Source organism: Pleurodeles waltl, chromosome 5 (assembly GCF_031143425.1).
Source record: "Pleurodeles waltl isolate 20211129_DDA chromosome 5, aPleWal1.hap1.20221129, whole genome shotgun sequence".
Taxonomy (NCBI): Eukaryota; Metazoa; Chordata; class Amphibia; order Caudata; family Salamandridae; genus Pleurodeles; species Pleurodeles waltl.
This window is the reverse complement of record NC_090444.1, coordinates 1,401,375,131-1,401,399,741: the sequence shown is the minus strand read 5'-3', so window position 1 is coordinate 1,401,399,741 and position 24,611 is coordinate 1,401,375,131. Positions and strand designations below refer to the sequence as shown.

At 44.0% G+C, this 24,611-nt stretch overlaps 1 protein-coding gene across 1 annotated transcript; it reads right to left on the bottom strand.

The window, feature by feature from the left end:
* Positions 1 to 505: 505 nt before the first annotated feature.
* On the bottom strand, positions 506 to 24,496 carry COX7A2 (cytochrome c oxidase subunit 7A2). Its single transcript, XM_069235670.1, has 4 exons — positions 24,341 to 24,496; positions 14,304 to 14,393; positions 1,479 to 1,563; positions 506 to 727 (listed from the first exon to the last, which is right to left on the bottom strand). Exons 1-4 carry the CDS (start codon positions 24,356 to 24,358, stop codon positions 675 to 677), a joined length of 246 nt encoding a protein of 81 aa, XP_069091771.1. The 5' UTR covers positions 24,359 to 24,496; the 3' UTR covers positions 506 to 674.
* Positions 24,497 to 24,611: the final 115 nt, after the last annotated feature.

Sequence of the window (24,611 nt, the reverse complement as noted above, 5' to 3'; positions counted from 1 at the left end):
TCAATGTCACCATAACACAATGATTTCCCAAGAAGAGGTGTGTTAAGAAGTCTGCACCTCTACAGAGACCTATTACAGTCAGAGATTTTAAATATGCAGTATTCCTATTGAACCCTAGTGGAGGTCTAGTACGAACACACAAATATGGATACAGTGTGTCTTATTTTTGCTATATTTTTACGGTCCTGAATATAATCTTCCAAATGCAGATAAAGTGGATTATGAAAATAAAATATTTTACCATGCTCTAAAGCCGCTTAGTAGTGTGAACACTCAATTCCACAAATAAAATCCCTCATAAATGGCCAATGCACCCTAATTACATTAAATTATATAACTCTTTCGGGATGGGAATATTGAACTGATAGCATATGTAAACATATCCATCTTGAGGACTTATCGCATCTCATCTTATAAAATTGACCATCTGTTGAATGTTAACAATATTTACACGGTACCCTTATTAATAATAGGCAAAATAAGAAACTACACAGAAAAAACATAGCAAAGTCAAACTGCTTTATTGGTCACAGTCTGTACAATACATTTTAATAAATATTGATCCCTAGAGAGAATCCAGCTTTCAGAAGAGTCGGTCCCTAAAGATTTGCACTGACATGGGCAAACAGGTACTGGCAAACGTTAAGTTGACAAACGGCAGGTAGAAATCAATTCTATTTTTTGGGCATAGCAGCGTTGAAGAGTTCAAAGAAAAGATATCCTGTTCCTGTAACAAGAAATAAAGTGTTGGTAAGATAATTTTGATGGCAACCTAACAGTCCAATTAAATCCATGAATATCTGTGGCTTGCAAAACACAAGCAAGGCTAAACAGGAATAAAATGATGAGATTTCATCCCCACGTGTACATGTGAATCACTACCATAGGACATCAACAGCCCAATCCTTTGGTCCTCGTGTTTTTGCCTGTAAACTGGCAACACAATCTGAAGATACAACTGCTTGTAAATCCTTCTGGGTTCATTTGGCACAAGGCAGGTTGGCTGCCATAATGCCTAAAACCATATGTGGATTTTTGCACAGAAGAGAAATGGACAAAGCTATCCCTTAGTAGGAGAAAGGGATTAAATGCAAGTATATAAAGTTTTTATGAAATGTGAGGCCTAATTTATAAACAAACTGTACATTAAAAGTTATCAAGTGACTTATTTTGCTAAATTAAGTACCACACATAAATTGGCCACAGTTATTTAACCAACAGGAGACAAAAAATGTTTCGAAAGCTGTGCACTAAAGACATGCTAAATATACGTGTAGTAATGCAGAAGCATTATAATGTTTATCAACTTACAATTCAGTCAAAATCTGTATATGTCTACAAAACGTGTGACAATTACAACTTAAATACAAACGTCTCGGCAGGTGATACACTGGCAAGGCACTAGAGATAACATGCTATACGTGGACTATTAGTAATGTTTCAAATATGAATCTGAAATTAAAGTCTGGCAAAAGTACCTGCAAGTGAGAGAACCATTGTGAGTCGGTAGAGTAATGCATCGCGTGCTCCTCCCTTCAGATACACTGGCATGCCATTATCCTCCTGAACAAAAGTTAAAGAAAAAAAATGAAAAAATAAAGCTCAAGATCAGTTATATCCATGCAAGTTTCATCCCTATGCCAAAATAATTTTTAAAAGCAATTACGGAAGTAAAAAACATACTACCCCGGCACACGCAGTTTATAGTTCCCTAGCACAATAACCAGAGAGATACAAACTACAAAAGAAAACCTGAAATAAGTATTTATAAGAGATGGGAGTTGGATACAGAAAGGCAATTCAGCAAGCATTTAGTTGAGGTGAAGGAAGGGTATTAATAGCTTTCTGAAGGGTGTGGAAGTCAGGTTGGTTTCTGATGGAAGTAGGGAAGGAGTTGCAGTTGCGAGGCTAGCGGCAGCTCCTGAGAAGTCTGCTTCACTTCTAAAGCAGTAGAGGCTGATGTTTGCTGCGAGATCTTCCTCACTAGTCCTTGCCCTCTGCCGGAGATAGTGAAAGATCGTCAAGGCAGGATCGGGTTTTGAGGTGGATGGCCTTTTAAAGTTAGACAAAACAGGAAGATGTGTGTTACGATCGTAAAGACTAAGCTACTGGCAATCACTTCCGCTGCCTTACAGTCAATTGTTTTTTACCCAGCATGCCACTATAGGCTGAGACACGACATATGCCAATCAGCCTTAGTCCTGCTCAATTAGGACAACCCAGGCCAAACTGCCAAGCCAGCTCCCCTCTGAAAACAAGCACAAGCAACCTCACATACTGATGAGGCCTAAGTAAGCCAAAATCAGTCTGGGGATCATTGTACTCTCTCTGTATCAGACCTGGCAGCTCTGGAGCAGATTTCTGGTGCACTGATGTTTTAGTGACCACAAGAGGGAGGAGTGCACTCAAAACCACACAGAGCACGACCCTGTAGCGGGAGGCACAAGCAATTCTACATGAGCACCGTTGACTAGCACTACTCTTGGCAACCACCCTATTGCAGCCTGGCTGCACCCAGAGAACACAGATGTACAGCATCACACACTAGCTTCGCTGGCGCTGACAGAGGACTTTGGTTCTCTGGCATGTATTGGGGCAAGTTGTCTCTGTGGTCTGCATACCGAAATATGGTTTGACCCCTGACTACTGCCCAAACTAGAGGGGAATTCACTTGGGGTGTGGAAGGAACGCGGCTTGCCATTGGCCATGGAAACCACTGCTGCGCTAATGCCAAGCTATGACACTGTGATTCACAGGAGGCATGTTGTGATGAGCCAGTCAATGAACTGTTGCCTAGTCGGATATCTCAAGGGGCAGCGGCCGTTTAATGCAGCAGCTTTGTAATAATACTAAGAAAACTTATGCCAGGGTCTAGTATGAAACAAACTGCCATTTTAGTTTGTAACGCCTACAACGACAGCACCATCCACCTGGTCCCCTGACGGCAGACATATGCAGTAAACAACTACTGGGTGCAAGACATTGCTGCAAAGGTTTTCTGGCAGCCCCTGTATCATGAAAGGATACTCTCTAGGCCCATTATGCACCTCTTGCATAAAGACCAGCCCTTGACCTGGGAGCTACAACTGACACTTTCCTACTGCCGAACCGCTCAGGCTATCCTGCCATCTCCCAACAGAAACCTCATGCCACATCGAAAAGAGGCTGCTGGCAGACGCCGATTCTGAGGCCTAGTATGATGGTGTGACCCTTACTGTAGAGTCTTGCACTGGACCCACAATGCACTGTGCATTTACTATGTACTCCAACCTTGGTAACCCACCCTGCTGCATCCAATCTACTCTGCCCATCATGCTCTACTGAAGGCATTATGAGTGCAGGAGGAAGGCTGGTAGACTACGAGCAGTGCAGCTGTGCCAGCCATAATTTCAGATGAAAACCAAAGCCTTCCGATTCCCTGGAAATAATTTGCTCACACAGCCCTTGGATACAGATGAAACATATCTCTCTCATAATAAGGCTCTATATAGCTCCATAACTAATGACACTGCACAAAAAGATGGCATTTCTCAGACCACAGTGGTTCCACGCTTTGTATCTGGAAGGTATAGACTTGCTTGAAGGCAAAATTACTAAAGAAGAAATTGCTAAAGTCATCCATTTATGAAAATTCCCATGAAAGATTGGCTTCAATGAGGAATTCTATTCGACTGGTAACCATCAGGTGACACCCCAACTGTATGATAAGGCAGAACGGACTGGTTCTTGGGGCCCCCATCTCTGAAAACACTACGTCTCTCCCAAAACGGGCAAGGATGTCCCCGGCTGTTCCAGCTACCGCCCCATGTCCTTGATAAAAATTTACATGAAATAAAAAAATATTGACTACAATTCTTGCCACCCAGTTCTGCAGGGTTATCTGATACCCTCCAAAGTGGGAGGGTTTTATCGTTTAATCCAGCCATTGAAAAACAACTGAGTGAGTCCCTTGTAACCTGAAAAACTAAGTTTTGTGGGGAAAAAAGGATGAATATTCACATATAATTGGTATTTGAGCCTGCTGGAATCAGAGAGATACTCGAATACCCACTAATGTTTGCTGGTGGCCAGGGAGACTGTGGCTTGATACAGGTACTTTAAGGATGGCCTACAGGTTATAGGTATGGAAAAGGCTGTCACGTGATACTAGGATTATCTTCGCCACTTCAGGACGCGTGGACATACTGCAAGATGTCACTTATGTAAAGGAAATGTCAGTTCATAGACTGCAATGGATAGGCACCTCATTATTACCAGCAAAATCATGTATCCTGAGGCACGGTCATAAAGTCATTTTACCCACAGTGAATGAACAGAAATAAGAGCTTTGTAACATCTTTTTGTGAGTACATGGTTTATAAATTCAGATCTAAACTAGGATTAAATCGACAAATGTAGCAGCAAGCTACACTTCTCATTTAATGCATAAAAATCACCCTGTGACGCTGGTCTGGGATTGTCAAAATCTACTACTACTACTGGGTGGTTCAATTGATGCCTATAAAAATTACAAGTTGAGAAACTGAAAAAAAAAACAAAAAAAGACCAGACTATACATCAGGAATACTAGATTTTCTCTATGGTGTAGCCATACTAAATACACTGCAGTGGTCACAACGCCTCCCCCCACACGCAATGCTGGTGCCAAAAGAAGTGGGATGGATCAGATAGGAGGACAAGCCTCCCTGAGAATCCTCAGAGGCACGCAATATGGCTGGCCCATGTGGCACGCGTAAACGGTTTAAACCCTAGGATTTAATGGGAATTACATAACTGGGCAACGTCTGGGAGGGTGAATACATGAAATTCTTCAATAAACCGGCATTGAATTCTCCCTTCGTAAGTCCCAATTAATCTCATACTTGCAGCTACATCACACTATGGAGGCACATATGAAAAACCTAACAGCTGGTCCCCACTGCAGTGCACTAGAGCCAAAAGGGACAATGCAACAGATGGGCAAGAAAGCAATCTCCAGAATTTACATGACCCTGCTATTAAGTATGCCCGACCCACTGGAAGATATAGTAGCTAGGTGAAAGATTGACTTAGGTGAGCTCAAATAACAATGAAAATATGTAGTCTTATGAAGGGTTCACGCTCTTTGTAACACCACCCTACATTTGCTTCATACGATTTAAATACTTCTACAGGGTTTAATACAGAAAGGCTATGCAAAATAAACAGAAGCCACAACCCTCACTGCTAGATAGAAAACGGCCTTAGTATGATACATTCAGACAATATGGGATTGCCTCACCACAAGTGAATATTGGTCACAAATACAAAATACCTTTAGGAGAGTGGTTGAGAACGCCTGTAGTACTTCACACGTGTTAAAACGTTTTTCGAAATATGCAAGATGTGCAAATATTTTGGAAATGTTTTAGTTTTAATGATGCATAGGATTTTAACTGATAAGCTAATGATATTGCATCTGAAGCAAGTTACTTAAGTCACTTAGAAGCAAATAATGCTATGAATAGCTACACCACACTCATGTAGAACATCATTACTATAAAAAGGATGCATTTTTTTGTGTTTTGCTCAATTTCTCCTGTTCATTCCCTCTCCCAATCAGTGTCCTGCTGCAAAGCCATCTCTCCTCTCTCTTTTGCAGTGCATCAAGTGAATGATGTAATGATTTAATAGCGAAGGACAACATTTGTAAGAAAGCGCATATTGTGAATGAAACTTGAATTACCCAAGGTATCATTTTTGAGGACTTCTGCTGGAAGTGCAGCTGGAGACGTGTTGGTGTTAGCTCTATGATCCATTGTTTAATAAATGCTTAATTTGAATTAAACATCTTCAGAGGGCAGTTGCTGAGAAAGCAAGCGGAAGACTTCACTTACCTTTAGAAACGGGTCAGTACTAAATTATTTCATTGTTTTCATTATTACGTTGTGCTTTCTGATTTGTCAAATGCGACCCTCATTATGATCATGCCATGCTGAATTTGAACAATCGATTAATAGCTTGTGTAATTGTTCTATAAAACCTCTGGGATTTATGCAGGATTACTTTGTAATTTCCTTGTAGGTGACATGCTATGATGTTGGTACTCTTTATGAGACAACACTTAATTTTTTTTATTGAGAACATGTGTAACTAGTGTTTTATGATTTGCGTTTATTCTGTACTTCTGTAATTTGGGCCTTCATGGCGATTCATGCATTTTTCTTTTTCTGTACTGCATTTTTATTAGACTCTAATACCTAACCTTTTAACTTCATTTTTGATTGAGAACGCAGTCATTTAGGTGTCCACTGTAATATTATTTTTAACCCAGCTTAATTGCAGTTTTCTGATGAGTGTAGTTTCTTACCACTAGATCAATTAGAGATTCTGGAGAGCCAAATTATATTGGTAAAGCTTTTGGAGTGAGGTACCCATACATATCTTTGCACTTAAAACTTCTCAAATATGACGTTTTATACAAAGATTTGTCATCTTTGCATATTGTTTTACCTATGTTGCCTCCACTGACTCCTTAACCCTGATCCCCCATTGTCTGCATTTCTTTTTGCAAACTCAAAAAATAAAAAATAAACACTTTTGGGGTGAGGTGATTATTATGGTTTGGCTCACACACCCTCAAGGTAGCAATCCTGGGGGATCATGGAGTAGGTGTGTGGACCTAAAGACACAAACACTTATGAATAAAGGCATGATGGTAGATAAGCATGACACTGCTCGTCACTAGCAGGCAGACAAAGTACTCTCTTTTGCAGAATGGCTTAAAGGCAAGGTCTACTGTGCTGAAACTTAGGTAACCGTTTACAATGCTAAAGATTGCCCAAAAACAATGGAAAACATTGAGGCACTGATGGCAACACTTTCACAAAAAAGACTACCCAACTAACATTACATACCAAGTTCCACAGACTAATAAGCAATGATGCTAAGTGTAACACTATAGTTAAAGAACACTACATCACAATGCATTAACAGTCTACAAACCAAATATCTCTTCTATAACGTGTTGTTTCTGTGCTCACCTTTGACCCAGTACCACATTTCACTACTTTTGGCTAGGTTTGTGCTATAGAAAACCGACACATATACATACATATTGCCTTCTATACACTGTGAGACGTACACAAATGACGATGGAACTGCTATACAGAGTGCAAACTGCTACCAGTTGTCCCGGTGCTAAGCTGGAAAGAGGTGAATTTAATCAAACAGTCACGTTTTTTAATGTCCTTAGAAATGTTTAGCTGGTCAGTTTGTAAGCAAAGAGACAGAGAAAGAATGCCACAGTTAAGGCCCCAAGTAGGAAAAGGCTCTTCCACCCAACGCAGAGCAGAAACTACAGTGAATAATAACTTGAACATCCGAATGCAGAGTTCTCCTGGACAAATATTGTTTGTTTCTGGATTTAACAGCAGCAGGGCTGAGTTTATGGTACGCTCTAAATAAAGCTTTGAAATACAGGGGCTAGGCAGGCGTTGCAGACTTTTAAAATGATGGGATTATGGAATAGCATGGGGAGAAGTGAAGGATTGGGGCTGCCAAATTCAGAAGAACTTGAAGGTGATGTAATAAATGTTGCAGCAGTCCAAGGTAAAGAGAATTTCAGTAATCAATACGTGAACCGATGACTGCCTGAACGATACTGCTGTGGAAGAAGCATGAGAAGGACTTTCTTTAACCCCTTAGCTGCTGGGCCTTTTCCCCCCCAGTGCTGAGCCCTTTTTTGGCTATTTGGGGTAGTTCGCGCTTAGGGCTTCATAACTTTTTGTCCACATAAGCTAACCACGCCAAATTTGCGTCCTTTTTTTCCAACATCCTAGGGATTCTAATGGTACCCAGAGTTTGTGGTTTACCCTGGAGGAGACCAAGAAAATAGCCAAAATACAGTGAAAATTTAGTTTTTTCCAAAAAAATGGGAAAAAAGGGCCGCCGAAGAAGGCTTGTGGTTTTTTCCCTGAAAATGCCATCAACAAAAGGTTTCTGGTGCTGAAATCACTATCTCCCCACCTTTCAGGAACGGGCAGACTTGAATCAGAAAACCACATTTTCCAACACAAATTTGGCATTTTACTGGGACATACCCCATTTTTACTATTTTTGGTGCTTTCAACCTCCTTCCAGTTAGTGACAGGGATGGGTGTGAAACCAATGCTGGATCCCGGAAAGCTAAACATTTCTGAAAACTAGACACAATTCTGAATTCAGCAAGGGGTCATTTGTGTAGATCCTACAAGGTTTTCCTACAGAAAATAACAGCTGAAATAAAAAAATATTGAAATTGAGCTGAAAACAACAGCCATTTTTCTTTATGTTTTACTCTGTAACTTTTTCCTGCGATGTCAGATTTCTGAAAGCAATATACCGTTTTGTCTGCTGGACTCTTCTGGTTGCGGGGATATAAAGGGCTTATAGGTTCATCAAGAACCCTAGGTATCCAGAGCCAATAAATGAGGTGCACCCTGCAGTTGGTTTTCATTCTATACTGGGTATACAGCAATTCATTTGCTGAAATATGAGGAGTGAAAAAGAGGTATCAAGAAAACCTTTGCATTTCCAAAATGGGATCAAGATAAGGTTTTGAGGAGGAGTGGTTATTTGCACATCTTTGAATTCCGAGGTGCCCATACTAGCATGTGAATTGCAGGGCATTTCTCAAATAGACGTCTTTTTTACACACTCTCTTATATTTGGAAGGAAAAAATGTAGAGAAAGATAAGGGGCAATAACACTTGTTTTGCTATTCTATGTTCCCCCAAGTCTCCCGAAAAAAATGATACCTCACTTGTGTGGGTAGGCCTAGCGCCCGCGACAGGAAATGCCCCAAAACACAACGTGGACACATCCCATTTTTTCACAAAATACAGAGCTGTTTTTTTGCAAAGTGCCTACCTGTGGATTATGGCCTCTAGCTCAGCCGGCACATAGGGAAACCTACCAAACCTGTACATTTTTGAAAACTAGAGACCTAGGGGAATCCAAGATGGGGTGACTCGCGGGGCTCTGACCAGGTTCTGTTACCCAGAATCCTTTGCAAACCTCAAAAAGTGGCTAAAAAAACAAGTTTTCCTCACATTTCGGTGACAGAAAGTTCTGGAATCGGAGAGGAGCCTCAAATTTCCTTCCACCCAGCGTCCCCCCAAGTCTCCCGATAAAAATGATACCTCACTTGTGTGGGTAGGCCTAGCGCCCGCGACAGGAAATGCCCCAAAACACAACGTGGACACATCACAGAAAACAGAGCTGTTTTTTGCAAAGTGCCTACCTGTAGATTTTGGCCTCTAGCTCAGCCGGCACCTAGGGAAACCTACCAAACCTGTACATTTTTGAAAACTAGAGACCTAGGGGAATCCAAGATGGGGTGACTCGCGGGGCTCTGACCAGGTTCTGTTACCCAGAATCCTTTGCAAACCTCAAAAAGTGGCTAAAAAAACAAGTTTTCCTCACATTTCGGTGACAGAAAGTTCTGGAATCGGAGAGGAGCCTCAAATTTCCTTCCACCCAGCGTCCCCCCCAAGTCTCCCGATAAAAATGATACCTCACTTGTGTGGGTAGGCCTAGCGCCCGCGACAGGAAATGCCCCAAAACACAACGTGGACACATCACAGAAAACAGAGCTGTTTTTTGCAAAGTGCCTACCTGTAGATTTTGGCCTCTAGCTCAGCCGGCACCTAGGGAAACCTACCAAACCTGTACATTTTTGAAAACTAGAGACCTAGGGGAATCCAAGATGGGGTGACTCGCGGGGCTCTGACCAGGTTCTGTTACCCAGAATCCTTTGCAAACCTCAAAAAGTGGCTAAAAAAACAAGTTTTCCTCACATTTCGGTGACAGAAAGTTCTGGAATCTGAGAGGAGCCACAAATTTCCTTCCACCCAGCGTTCCCCCAAGCCTCCCGATAAAAATGATACCTCACTTGTGTGGTTAGGCCTGGTGCCTGCGACAGGAATAGATCACACAACGGTCAATGTTGGTCCTTACGTGAGGCAGCTGTTGACCCTGGGGTGATCCATTCCTGACACAGACACTAGGTGTAGGCACTCAAGTGGGGTAGTGTTTTTATCAGGACAGGTGAGGAGTCACTGGGTGGTAGGAATATTGTGGATCCCAGCATATTCCTGTAGTTTGTGTGACAGAAATGCGAGAAACATTTAGTTTTTTTTCAACATTTCAGCTTTGCAGGGTATTCTGGGTAAGAAAACTTTGGGGAAGCCACACAAGTCACACCTCTGTGGACTCCCCCGAATGTCTAGTTTCCAGAAATGTTTGGGTTTAGTGTGTTTCTCTATATGGCCGCCGAATCCAGGACCAAAAACACAGGTGCCTGCCTTACAAAACCAGTTTGTTTTGCCATGGATAATTTTGATGTCTCCACAATATGATTTGGGTGGTGGAATTTGGGGCTGAACTAAATTGGGGAGCTCCCAAGAGAGCACTCTCTCTCTGCTTGCCGCCACATTCACCTGCTCTCTGGGTTGACCTAACCCACTATTACCCAGTTGCACAAACAGCTTGCGAAGGGACAGCAGGACTGTCCTCATCACCTCCCTCATAATGTACTGGAAGAGGAGTTATCGAATGGGACTCCTCTGACTGAAAAATCACTCCCAGAGTCTGCGCCATTGTCCTATCCCTCAGATGCTGTCTCAGTATCTGATGTCTCAGTCTCTGATCCTATGTCAGAGCGGTCCTCTATAACCCGAGTGTAGGCAGCAGTCATCCATCAAGATGCCATCTCTGCTATTGGCTAAACTGTTGCTCTAAAACACTAGCCTACGTAGACAGTCACAAAATCGATGGTGTGTGAGATACGTGCAACAGTAGAGGTCACCTTACCTGCGCTTCTTCCCTCAATCAGCACGTACTTTCAAGACACTCAAAAAACACCTTGTCACATACCATTCGTCACAGTCTTTAGCACCTCCTGCGCCCAGTCCAACAATCATTATTGGTGCTCCCACTCCCTCCTCCTCGGATTCCCTCATTACCACCCAGCAAAAGTGCCCTTCATCTCTCCATAGACTTTGCTAATGTACTCAGCTATTTACATAAAATACAGATTTGCTCTTTGCAGTAGGCATATAAACCTTCTGCGCTTCTTTATGGCACTAAAACTGCCACTAGACAAGTCGGACCCTTTTCCCCCCAGGGAAACCACACACATATTGACAAAAGTGATATATATATGACAGCCAATCACCTGAAACTCAACTCAAGCAAAACCAAAATAATCCTCTTTGGCCCACACAAAAACACCTGGGACCCCTCATGGTGGCCCACCACGCTAGGCCCTGCACCCACCCCCGCCAACCACGCACGCAACCTCAGCATCATCCTAGACTCCTCCCTCTCGATGACCCAACAAATCAACGCTCTCACCTCCTCATGCTTCAACACACTCCGTATACTGAAAAACATTCAAATGGATCCCCACAGAGACCAGAAAAACTGTCACTCATGCACACAGCAGCAGGCTTGATTACGGAAACGCCCTCTACGCCGGCACCACTCTAAAACTCAAGCGCAAACTACACGCATCTAGAACTCAGCAGCACGACTCATCCTCGACCTCCGCCGACACGAACACATCTCTCCACACCTCAAATCCCTCCACTGGCTCCCCATTGACAAAAGGATCACCTTCAAGATCCTCATCCTCGCACACAAATCACTCCACAACACAGGCCCTGCCTACCTCAACGAGAGTCACCTTCCACACCCCCACACAAAACGTCCGCTCAGCTGACCTCTCTCTCGCCTCTGTCCCCCGCATCAAACACACCACCACCGGGGGCAGATCCTTCTCCTACCTTGCACCCAAAACCTGGAACGCCCTCACAACCCACCTTCGCAAGACCCAAAACCTACTTCTTTTCAGGAAGGGCCTCAAAACCTGGCTTTTCGAACAGTGAACCTCCCAGCCCCTTTCCCTCCCCCCGCCCCCCCCCCCCCCCAAGCGCCTTGAGACCCTCACAGGTGAGTAGCACACTTTATAAATCTCTTTGGTATATATAGATCTACCTCTATATATATATATATATATATATCTATGTACATAGATATATCTATAGATATATCCATGTACATAGATATATCTATCTACATAGATATATAAATATAGATCTATATATAGATCTATTTTTTTTAGTTGTTGTATAGTTTCCTTGGGGGCCAAAATGGCCCCCAGGGAAACCCTACATCATCTAAAAAAAAAATTGCCCCCACGGGGTCACCCTGCCGACGGGCGACCCCCTGTCATTTTTTTTTTTTTTTTCATTATTTAAAAAAAAAAAAAAAAACAATCCCCTGGGGGGAGGGGGGCGCGATTGCGCCCCCCCCCTCAGGGGGCACCTACCTTTTTTTATTTTTATTAATTATGCCCCCGGGGGGGGGGGGGCGGCCCGTTTTCCGAGGGGGCCGCCCCCCCAAAGTGAAATCCCTGGCGTCTAGTGGTGTTTCCTGGCCCCCGATCGCAGCTGTGCTGCGATCGGGGGCCAGGAAACACTTTGAGAAGGCCTCGTAAGAAAGGGGAGACTCTCCCCCTTTCTTACGAGGCCTTCTCAAAGTGTTTCCTGGCCCCCCGATCGCAGCTGTGCTGCGATCGGGGGGCCAGGAAACCTGAAAGTGTTTCCTGGCCCCCGATCGCAGCACAGCTGCGACCGGGGGGCCAGGAAACACTTTCAGGAAGGCCTCGTAAGAAAGGGGAGACACTCCCCTTTCTTACGAGGCCTTCCCGAACGTGAGAAAGGCCGTTTTCCCCATCAAAGCAGGAAGCGGCCGCAAGGCTGCTTCCTGCTTTGATGGGGAAAACACCTTTGCAACGTCAGCGCGCCGCGAGGCGCGCTGACGTCACAAAGGGGCGGGTGGGGGGGGCGGGGGGAGACACGGAAGCTTCCGTGTCTCCCGGGGGGGGGGGGGGTTTAAAAAAAAATAAAAAATCCTCGGGTGCGACGCACCCGAGGATTTATTGATACCCTTCCTGGTGTCGGCCACTGGTCGTGACCCGCACCAGGGAGGGTGTGTGGGCGTCGGCCAGTGGCCGACGCCCGCACCTATCAGGTTAACATCCGCAAGTAATAAAAAAATAAACACTGTTACGTCTTTGAGTTTAAGGACAGAGAAGTATCCAAAACTCCATATACGTTCTTATTTTATTTTAGAAATTGGTTTTCTCCCAGTTTGGAAGGCCATGAGGATAAAGCCCAACTGGTGGAGGCACTTCTATAAAAGGGGCAAATCAGTCTTCTCTCCATTCAATTTTAGGGAATTTCTGCACATCTAAGATGCCACAGTTGTCAAACAAGCATGGAAGTTTTAATGTTTGGCAGAGGTCATCTTTGCAAAGCAGACCAAAATCTGAGTGACATCAAAGAAAATCCAAACCCTGAATGAGCTCAGCCAATGAGGCGACACACATGTTAAACAGCTTAGGGATAAATGAGAATCACTGCAGCACCCCGCATACCAGAGATCTAAACCGGGATTGGTAGGTTGGCAAAGTTACAGATTCACAACAACCGTTCACAAAAAAGGATAGCAGGTTGAGATCCTTTCCTGGGACACCAATAGAGCATAACATTTGACACAATCTCTCATTCAATTCTCCATCATCTCAAAGGCCGTAGTCAGGGCAACAAGGATTAGTGTCAGACATTCTTCTTTATCCAACTTCATATGGACGTTATCAGTTAGAGCTAGAAAGGCTATTTGCTATGTAGAGAATGAAAAAACAGCCTGCGAAACATCCAAGATGTTGTTAGTTTAAAAAAAAAAACAATTTAGACATTTTTTACTTCCATTACCAAGATCTTAGAAGGGAATGGAAATAAGCAAGTGGCCACCATGAGGCAGCTGCCACAAACTATTCACCTACTCCCCAGGATATCTATCAGAAGTACATTGCCAACTGTGACTGACTCCATGGATCACTTAGCATCTTACAAGTTCTCCCATTCAACCTTCAAAAAGGGCCTGGTCTAAAGTCTTCCCATTTTTACACACTTGAATCCTCTCCGAGATAACACCAGACCACTATCTAGATCTCACATTTCTCATTTCGAAACTCATGTAAAATGGTTATTCATTCCGAGTTTACAGCTTTTTTCTCACTTTAAAAAAATTACAAAGGTGTGTGCCTCTGTCTTCTCTACTGCAGCTACCAACATTTCGGTGCCATTCTCCCTTGCCCACTCCCACTCCAAATGACCCTTCATTTCTAGAAATCACCCTATCTGCAATATTTTTGTGCACATTTTTTGTCAAGAGACTGAAAAACAATTAATTAGTAATGTAAAATCATACCACTGATCACAAACTAGTAAAAATACCTGAAAAAGCTTCTGCTTGTCTTGAACTTTGTTTTGAAGCTGCTTCCTTGAAGTGGTGGTGATCATTCTCTGGGAAATCTGACGCAGCGCCTGAAAGAGGGTACCTTATTAGAAAACAGTATACAATTCCAATCTATGCGTTTCCACACTAACACTCCATTAGCAGGAGAGCCAGTATGAAAACAATATACTTTGTGTTTTCATACTACCGCTCCTGCTGGGTCTCTCTAAATTAGATATCTACTTGCTTAACTTCATCTTTAATGTTTCCAAAAAGCTAAAGTAAAATAATTCAACAAAAATAAAGACTATGTATATGAACTTTGTACCCCCAATGTATGCAACTTTTAAACAAGCAAATGAGTGAAATGTATTATTTTTTTTAGTTAAACGTGATGTACTTCACTGAACTTGACAAATTCATACACACTGGACAACAATTTAACTGATTACCAGCTGACAAAAAGCCTCAACCTTTGACAATGTAATCTGCTGAGATCCCATAATACCCCAAAAAAAAAACATGTACTAAGATGTGTCTGTGCTATGGTAATGAAGTTCTCTCCAGATTATATTATCTATAGGCAAGTCACCCTAGGGTAGGTCGCTTCCCCCACCGCTGCAGCTCCACCTGCCCAGGCTCCTGCCACCTCCCAGCAAAACCGTAAGTACTCCCTGCGCTCCCCCCGCCCAGCCCCTTGATACTCACCTCTGTCTCCTTATCTCTCTCTTCTCCAACTTTTCTTCGTACCCCTGCTGTCCTCTCTCTGTCCATTTTCCTCCGTCTTCTGCTCCTCTTCTGTAGCTCATTTTCTTCGTGCTCTGCTCTTCTCCTCCACTGCACCCCATCCTTCATGTTCTTTCTTCCTCTGTGTTCTTCTCATCTTCTGCACCCGATCAGACGTGTTCTTTTCTTCTTCTGTGTTCTGCTCCTCTTCCTCACCGCATTTTCCTCTTGTTCTGCTCTTCTTCCTCACCGCATTTTCCTCTTGTTCTGCTCTTCTTCCTCACCGCATTTTCCTCTTGTTCTGCTCTTCTTCTGTGTCCTTCTCCTCCTCTGCACCCCATCCTTCGTCTTCTTTTCTTCCTCTGTGTTCTTCTGGTGCTCTTCTCCACTGCACCCCATCCTTCGTGTTCTTTTTTTCTTCTGTGTCCTTCTGGTGTTCCTCTCCTCTACTCTTCTCTTCTTCTGTACTCTTCTTCTGTACTCTTCTCTTCTTCTGTAGCCCATCTTCTTTGTGTTCTTCTCTTCTGCTGCACTCTTTTCTTCTGTAATCCCTCTCCTTTTCCTTCCATCTGACCCCCCCCCCACCCCCGCTTTCCCGCCACCATCACCTTTTCGGCATCGCCCCCCCTGCTCCCATTTGTCGCCTTCCGCCCCCACCTGACCCCTCCTCCGTCTTATGGCAGGCGCGCCGCGCCAAAGGCGAGCCTGTCTGCACCAGTCCGCGCCAGGACCACGCCCAGCGCCACGACACCTGGCCCCCAGCACTCCAAAACCCCACAGCGCCGCTACGACCCCACCTCCCTCCACGCACTCAACCCGGGACGCTCTAGAACCTGCTTCCAAGCCAACCCGAAACGCACTCATGGACCCTTCGCATGCCTTACCTGCAAGCATACCTTTTACCACGACTGCACCCCGCCCGCCAGACCACGCGCCAATAACCACCTCAAATGCATCCTCATCAACGCACGCTCCGTCCACAAGCACGCCATTGAACTATGGGACCTCCTAGACTCCACCGCACGTCGCCTTCATCACTGAGACCTGGATGAACGCCTCCTCGGCCCCCGACATCGCCATAGCCATCCCTGACGGCTACAAGATCGCCAGGAGAGACCGCACCAACCAAGTCGGAGGAGGATTCGCCATCATATTCAAGGACTCCATCAACGTCACCACTTCCACCGAAGACATCCCCCTCGCCGCCGAACACATGCACTTCCAGATCTACACCGACCCCAGGACCACCCTCAGAGGAACTCTCATCTACAGACCCCCTGGACCACGCGCCCTCTTCAGGGAATCCATTGCGGACTTCATCTCCCTGCACGCCCTAGCCTCGCCGGATTACATCCTCCTCGGAGACCTCAACTTCCACCTGGAGCAGAACAATGACCCCAACACCACCACCCTGCTTGACAACCTCGGTCTCAAGCAACTGGTGAACACCCCCACCCACATCGCCGGACACATGCTCGACCCCATCTTCTCCGCCAGCAACCACGTATCCTTCAGCCACTCCTCCAGAATACACTGGACCGACCACAGATGTGTCCACTTCACCTTCAGACGCACGACTCTCCACGTCCGCACACAACCCATCCCATGCAGACATTGGAACAAAATCTCCACAGAACAGCTACTCTCCACTCTCAGCCACAACCAACCTACCATCTCCACCGACGCCAACAACGCAGCCCTCAGCCTCACACATTGAATCACCAACTGCGCGGACAACCTCGCACCCCTCAGATGCCTCCCAAGACAGACCAACACCAGGAAACCTCAATGGTTCACAGACCCACTCAAGGAATCAAAAAAAAAAAACTGCGTACCCTCGAGAAAGCCTGGCGCAAAGACCACACCGTAGAAAACATGTCTGCCCTCAAAAACGCCACCCGCGAACACCATCAGCTGATCCGCGCCACCAAGAGAACATCCTTCAAAGACAGACTGGACAAGAACACTCACAACAGCAAAGAACTCTTCAACATCGTCAAAGAGCTCTCCAATCCCAACGCCAACTCCAACGCTATCACAAGATCTCTGCAACTCCCTCGCTACCTTCTTCCATCGAAAGATCACCGACCTTCACAACAGCTTCGGTCCTCAGACCCAGCCAACCACCACAGAACCCACTGCCCCAGCCATCACCCTCAACGCCTGGACCCACATCAGCGCGGAAGAGACCAAAACTACCATGAACACCATCCACTCCGGTGCCCCCTCGGACCCATGCCCCCACTTCATCTTCAACAAAGCCGACGACATCATTGCCCCCCACCTCCAGACCATCATCAACAGCTCGTTTGCATCTGCCACCTTTCCCGAGAGCTGGAAACACGCAGAAGTCAACGCTCTCCTGAAGAAACCTACGGCGGACCCCAACGACCTGAAGAACTTCTGCCCCATCTCGCTCCTCCCCTTCCCTGCCAAAGTCATCGAGAAGACCGTCAACAAGCAACTGACCAAATTCCTTGAAGACAACAATGTACTCGACCCCTCCCAGTCTGGATTCCGAGCCAACCACACCACTGAAACCGCCCTCATCGCAGTCACCGATGACATCAGAACTCTGATGGACAACGGAGAAACAGCCGTCCTCATCCTCCTCGACCTCTCGGCTGCCTTCGACACCGTCTGCCACGAACCCTAATATCCCGCCTCCGCTCCAGCGGTATCCAAGGACAGGCCCTGGACTGGATCACCTCTTTCCTCTCTAACCGCTCCCAAAGAGTCTACCTCCCGCCGTTCCGCTCGGACCCCACCGAGATCATCTGCGGCGTCCCGCAGGGCTCCTCGCTCAGCCCGACTCTCTTCAATGTCTACATGAGCCCCCTCGCCGACATCGCACGCAAACACAATATCATCTCCTACGCCGACGACACCCAGCTGATACTTTCCCTCACCAAGGACCCTACCATCGCCAAAACCAACCTGCAGGACGGAATGTAAGACGTCGCAGAATGGATGAATCTCAGCCGTCTGAAACTGACCTCAGACAAAACGAAAGTCCTCATCCTCGGAAACACCCCGTCCGTCTGGGACAACTCTTGGTGGCCCACGGCCCTGGGCACCACACCTACCCCCTCAGACCACGCACGCAACCTCGGATTCATCCTGGACCCACTTCTCACCATGACCAAACAAGTCAACGCCGTATCGTCTTCCTGCTTCCTCACTCTCCGCATGCTCCGAAAGATCTTCCGCTGGATCCCCGCCGACACCAGAAAAACTGTGACCCACGCCCTCGTCACAAGCCGCCTGGACTACGGAAACACCCTATACGCAGGAACCACCACAAAACTCCAGAAACGTCTTCAGCGTATACAAAACGCCTCAGCTCGCCTCATCCTCGACATACCCCACAACAGCCACATCTCCACCTACCTGAGACACCTGCACTGGCTACCCGTCAACAAAAGGATCACCTTCAGGCTCCTCACCCACGCACACAAAGCCCTCCACAACAAGGGACGCGAATACCTCAACCGTTGCCTCAGTTTTTACACGCCCACCCGTCAACTTCGCTCCGCCAACCTCGCACTCGCCGCCGTCCCTCACATCTGCCGCACAACGGCAGGCGGGAAATCCTTCTCCTACCTGGGGGCCAAGACATGGAACTCCCTCCCCGCCAACCTCAGGACCACCTCGCACTCCGGAGGCAGCTCAAGACCTGGCTCTTCGAGCAGCAGAAACCCCCTCCCCTAGCGCCTTGAGACCCTCACGAGTGAGTAGCGCACTTTATAAATATTATTGATTGATTGTAGGGAGCAATTAATATTCTAGTTAACATTTATTGATTTCCGTCTAAAGACAAGCATTTGCAATAGGTCTCGCATTTTCACGAGTTAGAGCTATTGGCATTGTAAAATCATAACTGGACTTTTCTTGCCACATAATCTTGTCAGCTCTGCCTCATAATGTTGTCTCTTCCTATCATATTATTCTAGTGGCCCTGCATATAACCAAAGCACTTCCATTTACCTTCTTCCTCTATCTGCAGCAAAAAATGAAAATGTTGCTATTTAGCATCCTAATTTAAATATGCTATGCTAACTCCATCAGAATACCACTTTCACCACCCCACTATAAGAGTTGCTGGCTGGCTAACACAATTCCCTACAAAAAGACACAAGACAGCCACAGAGAAGAAATAAACTAGAAGGGTCAGCCAAACATATCAAGAGTGTTCAGTCATAGCGCATTAAGGATGTTAAGTTGGCCTGAATCATGGTCATAATTGTAACAAGGAGAGATTACTAAAACATATACAATTATCATATAAACCTTTATCAGAAATAAACTTTTGGCATTAGAATGTAATGCTTGAAACACAATAAAAACAATATAATTTGTAAGAAACTGGGTCATGCAACCATATTGTTAGCCACTAAAGGGCATACCTCCATGAAAACATGAAAAAACAGGTGAAGTAATGCAGTGTAACCATATATTTAACCCCTAGGGAGCAAATTACATTATACATTTTTAAGGCTAGTAGGCATATTGCAAGGATACTACAAACAAGGCCCATAAAACATATTTTCTCTCAGCTGTAAAACTAAAGTTCAAACCATGAGAATGCTTAAAAAAAGAATGAATGGTGGTAGGGGTTATTATTTTGGAATCCCCACTAACAGAGTGGGAACCCAGAGATGATGTAGACAGTGTTATGAACAAAAAAGTTTTCTCAAAATGAATGCCTTGAAAAGCATTATGGGTAAGTTTTTGTGTGCCACAAATATTTTAGTATGTTGATATGACTAATGTTTAGAACGGCCCCTAGAGGACACCACAATGAAAACAGCATTTTTAAGAAACACAGTCATCTAACTATATAGTTAATCCCTAGAGAGCATAACCACACAAAAAGAAAATGACATTAATGTCGTGTAACCATAGATTTAGCCCCTAGATGGCATAGTGCATTACACACTTTCACGAGTAGCAGGCCTATAGTAATATTATTACAAACATGGCCCTTAAAACACAAACTAGACTCAATTGTAAAACAAAAGTTTCAGCCATGAGAGCACTTAAAAAGACACTGAATTGTGGGAGGGGTTTTTATTTTGGGGTCCCCACTAACTTAGTGGGGGGACCCAGAGATGATGTAGACAGACAGATCACGTCATGCTGAACGTTTTGGCGGTGGTCCCATTGTCCTAGGACCACCAGAGACTGAGTTATGGGCCTTGAGCAATGACATCAAGTGATTTTTGAAAGGCAAGCCAATGAGCGAGCAAAAATGATATGGGCATGGCTCAAAGCTCACAACACTTACAACAGGTCAAATCACATGCGCTCAATCTAAAAAAAAGCACACAAAAGGTTATTTTCAACACAGGAGATTTAAGTTTTAATATTTATATCACTGTATTACAAACTAAATTTACTGTTTGTTGTTATTCAACTGCAAAGATGCGACTCATGCGTGACTATAAATCTATGAACATGAGACAACACTATCTTTACTATAATTCACGTATTTATTTAATAAATGATAAAGCTCTGCATCTGTAATTTTTGGCATTCTGTCAACATCAGGGCAGTGCGCGCTATACGGGCGACTAGAATGCAAAAATCCAGCACTCTCAAGATAACGTAATTTATGCATTGTGCTGATATGCTGTTTAACCTTTTGCATTACAGAGTTTAATCCTGAAGACTTATGTTCAAGGTGCATGTAAATACTGTTCATTTGCAATGTACTGCTGCAGGCTTTCAGAGTGTGTCAGGGTGTGGTCCCCATTCCAGGGCCTTCTAGAAGCTTTCCCGTTAGCATGCCTGGGTGTGGTTTGTGGGCTGGGCCAAGACTCTATATAAGGAAGCCATCTCAGCTCCACGTGCTCACTATTCAGAGGTCCCGGTGCAGAGTAGCAGCAACTTCCTGAGCTCCTGTTCCGGAGGCCTACTTTGATCTTCCAGGCCTCGCCCTTACACTTTGCTGGGTGATTCTTGATCAGGGCGGTAAGACGGAGGTCAGGCTGGGCCCCCGATCCCGTTCTCAAAGGATTTCGAGTTCTTGGGCCTAATTAGCATAATAAATCTATTTTGCTCTTGTGTGTGTGAAAGTGCGCTTGATGTTTAATGACATTTACATGCTGGCATTTGACTCAGCTAGACGTGCGATTCTTTCTTCGTATACAAATCTTGATATTCATTGTGCGCAACCATTTTATGGCATTTACAAGGTTGCATTCGAATCGGCAAGAGGTGTGATTCATTTCCTGTGCTTAATTCATGTTATTCGTTGTACGCTACCATTTCTTGGCATTCACATGGTGGCTATCGAATCGGCAAGACGCTCGATTCATTTCTCGTGCCCAACTCATGTTATTCATTGTGCACAATCATTTCATGGCATTTATAAACCTTTGTGGAAATCTGCAATGTGTGCAATTCATGTTCCTGCATTTTAAAAAAACTAAAGTGTTAGAATTCTAGATGTTATATTGTATGTGCATATTAAGTCCCTCTAGTACAATTCATATATTGTTATAGAAACCTTTCAGATTATTTCCTGGTCCTCATGCAAAGACTATTCTTGAATTTGAAAGTGTAATGCTAGAAGGTTCTGATGTTTCTAATCCATGTGTAACATTTCATTGAGTGGTTCATTCGAAAATGGTACTAATCTTTCTTGATTCCCTCACAGGTATCCAGACACCTTGAGGCCTAGATATTTAAGTTCATGCTTAAGTTATCCATGTTTCCAAATATGACAATGCTTAGAGTCAAAGCCTAGTAATGATTAATATGGTATAATCTTGATATTGTGTGTTTTAACCTTTTGCTTTCTACAGGTCTCCTTCCCATCTGTTTCCCTACCTAATCCCCTTTTCCCCACTTGGACTCTCTTAGACTCTGTGGCATTCTAATCAAAGTATTGGAGCTGTCTTGTGGTGGACGTGTTGGGAATGTGCACAGACCCTGATGATCTGGTGACTCCGACACAGTCACTTTACTAAAGCTAAAGTGCTCAACTAACTTACTATTTATTTCACTTATTGTACGAAAATACATGTAAGCAAATTCAGCTCTTTTTAACGCTTAGCTGCATAACAATATTCTTTACTAACACCAAAACACTTCAGTGGTGTCTTTGCTCTCGGTGTGAAACCTTTATAGACACATTTAGTGTAGTCATTAATCAACCATTAACACATTTAGTCCTATAATTTGTATATCCTTCCAACTTCCTTGGGAACTCATACATAGACTTGTATATGTGTTCACCTTCCAACAAACTTACTCCTGTGGACAATCCATTGAGAGAATCTGGGTTTCACCAAAAAGGAAACGCTTTTCCATGCAGAGAGTCCCCTTTGAGTGAGCTATTTGAAGATACTAATCTTCCCCTTTCAACCCGACCCCGTAAGCACGACTACTTCTGCAGCAGAAGTTTTTTTCCAGAAAAATGTTTGTACATTTCAACAGACTAATATGCTTGTGGGCGCCGATTAATTTTGAATTACCATTTGTCTCCCTGCATACCTCTTTCCAGACTTTACATGTATTCTAAGGACTGCAGAATACCAGACTAAAAGAATATGTGCTATACTAAATCCCATCGACTTTACATATCACAAGTTTGTGTATCAGGATTTCAGATTAAGTCAGCAGATTAGTTTTTGTTTTGTTTTTTCCTCATCAAACCCACTGCTTTTAAACGGGCAGGTAATCAATACCAGCACTTTTTTTTTTGAAAGGGAGAGTACCTGCACTTTTTTTTTAGCATTGTTGCAATATATTTAGTAAAAGAGTGCCGGCACTTCTCAGGAGCAAAACAGGTACTCTGAACAGCGAGTACATGCACTTTTATATTTCCATTTAAAGCACTGATCAAACCTATACAACCTTACTTTGATAACATAATATACGCCACAAAATCTAAACGGACAATCTGCACATTTAAAAAGTGCCTATAAACTGAAAAGGTTTTTAGGTAAACAACCCATTTTAAGTCTGTCAAAAATAGGACATACTACTAAAAAACCTTTAATTTTAAATGTGAGGCTTATACAAGGTCTGACTCATCACAATGGATATTTAGACATCTGGATACTGCTCGAAATACAACCAGAAATCCCATCAATGTTAGTTTTAACGCAGGGATTCTGAGAACAGAAGAGCTTGGAAATATTTACTAAATGCCATGAAAACTACACTCACCTAGCAGCAGGAAGATGCTTAATGTTTAACTCTGGTTATTTTAACTGAAGACACATTTTGAATGACCCCATGGTTGTACACGGTTTCGAAATCGATAGGTCCATATGAAAAGCAATAACTTGGACCAATTTCGTACAATCTCGCATACAAACTTCGTGCCAAATAATCAGAAGATCTGTAGAATACTAAGAAGTCGTCATCCTTATATATAATTTTTACAATAGTTTACCCTCCCAATTTAAAAAAAAACAACATTATAAAATAATGTCCAAAATAGGAAAAGCCGTCCAAACGAATATGAATCTCCAAGAAAGCAATACAATTTTCCCAAAAGGCCATAACTTTCATTTTCCTATAATACCCGCTAGCAAAGTGAAGCTCACAATAACATAAAAAAATAAACAATTTGAGCTTTCAAACCCCGAGTGAGCTATCAAGAGTACAGTATTCGCGTATTAAAGTGTTCTGTGAAGTCAGGTAACAAACTATGAGGAAACGACCTGACTTGCACAATAATCTGACCACATTTGCAAAATACAGATTAAAACAGCAGGGGCGCAGTCTTTTCAATTAATACAAAAAAAAAAAAAAAAAGAGAGAACTTGACTGTATAATGCGGTTCTTGTTTACTACTACGGATATATCTGCAATGGTAGAGTCCTTGATTTTCTGATAACGCAAATACGATCTAGCCATAGTGGTTGCCTATTACACAGCCCTCAAAGGTGACACTAGACGGCAGCACATTCCGTTTACCCATATCATATATTGATGTGAGGTGGGCGCGTCTCTCAAAAGACCTTCATTTAGACTGTTTAACCCTGATGTACTTATTACTATTTTTAAAGTAAACATCGATAAATTCCTTTAGGCTAATGAAATCAGTGCAAAGTAGTCGCTACAGTGTCGTAATACTGTAAAACAAACTTTAAAATTAATATAGTAGACCAGCTTTAGGGTGGAGAGCTAGTTGTTCTCTCTGTAACCCTAAAGCCCCTGAAGAGCTGGTAAAAGAAATAACACTAGCTTCAAGGACAGCGTGAACTACCCCAACTTCTGAACGCTCGCCCAATTCCAACACCCCGAGACACAAAATATCCGCGCTCTGCCACGGAGTACGCCATTAGCTTACCATAAGGTTCCGCAACATTTTGGCTCGCTCTTGACTGGACCTCAATGAAAGAAAAGCAACTCGCTCAGTCCTGACAAGGGCACCTACAGAAAGGAAGCGGAAATACACCAGTACTAAATCCGCTCGTGCGCTCTACAGCTATCAACACGATTAAAAGAGTCGACTCCCGTGTCCCGACAGGCGGCCTTCTTAAAGTCAGGCAAGATGTATTCAGTTCGATTGCTCTACTTTGAGTTACTGCAGGGTTGAATTGTATACGTGTGCCTGGCTA

Bases quoted from the DNA above. Each gene is read 5' to 3' on its own strand.
- COX7A2 (XM_069235670.1), bottom strand. The intron at 1,564-14,303 runs GTATTTTTACTA...ACTTTTGTTCAG, and splicing joins ACAAGCAGAAGCTTTTTCAG to GAGGATAATGGCATGCCAGT. The intron at 728-1,478 runs GTACTTTTGCCA...TTCTTGTTACAG, and splicing joins AATGGTTCTCTCACTTGCAG to GAACAGGATATCTTTTCTTT.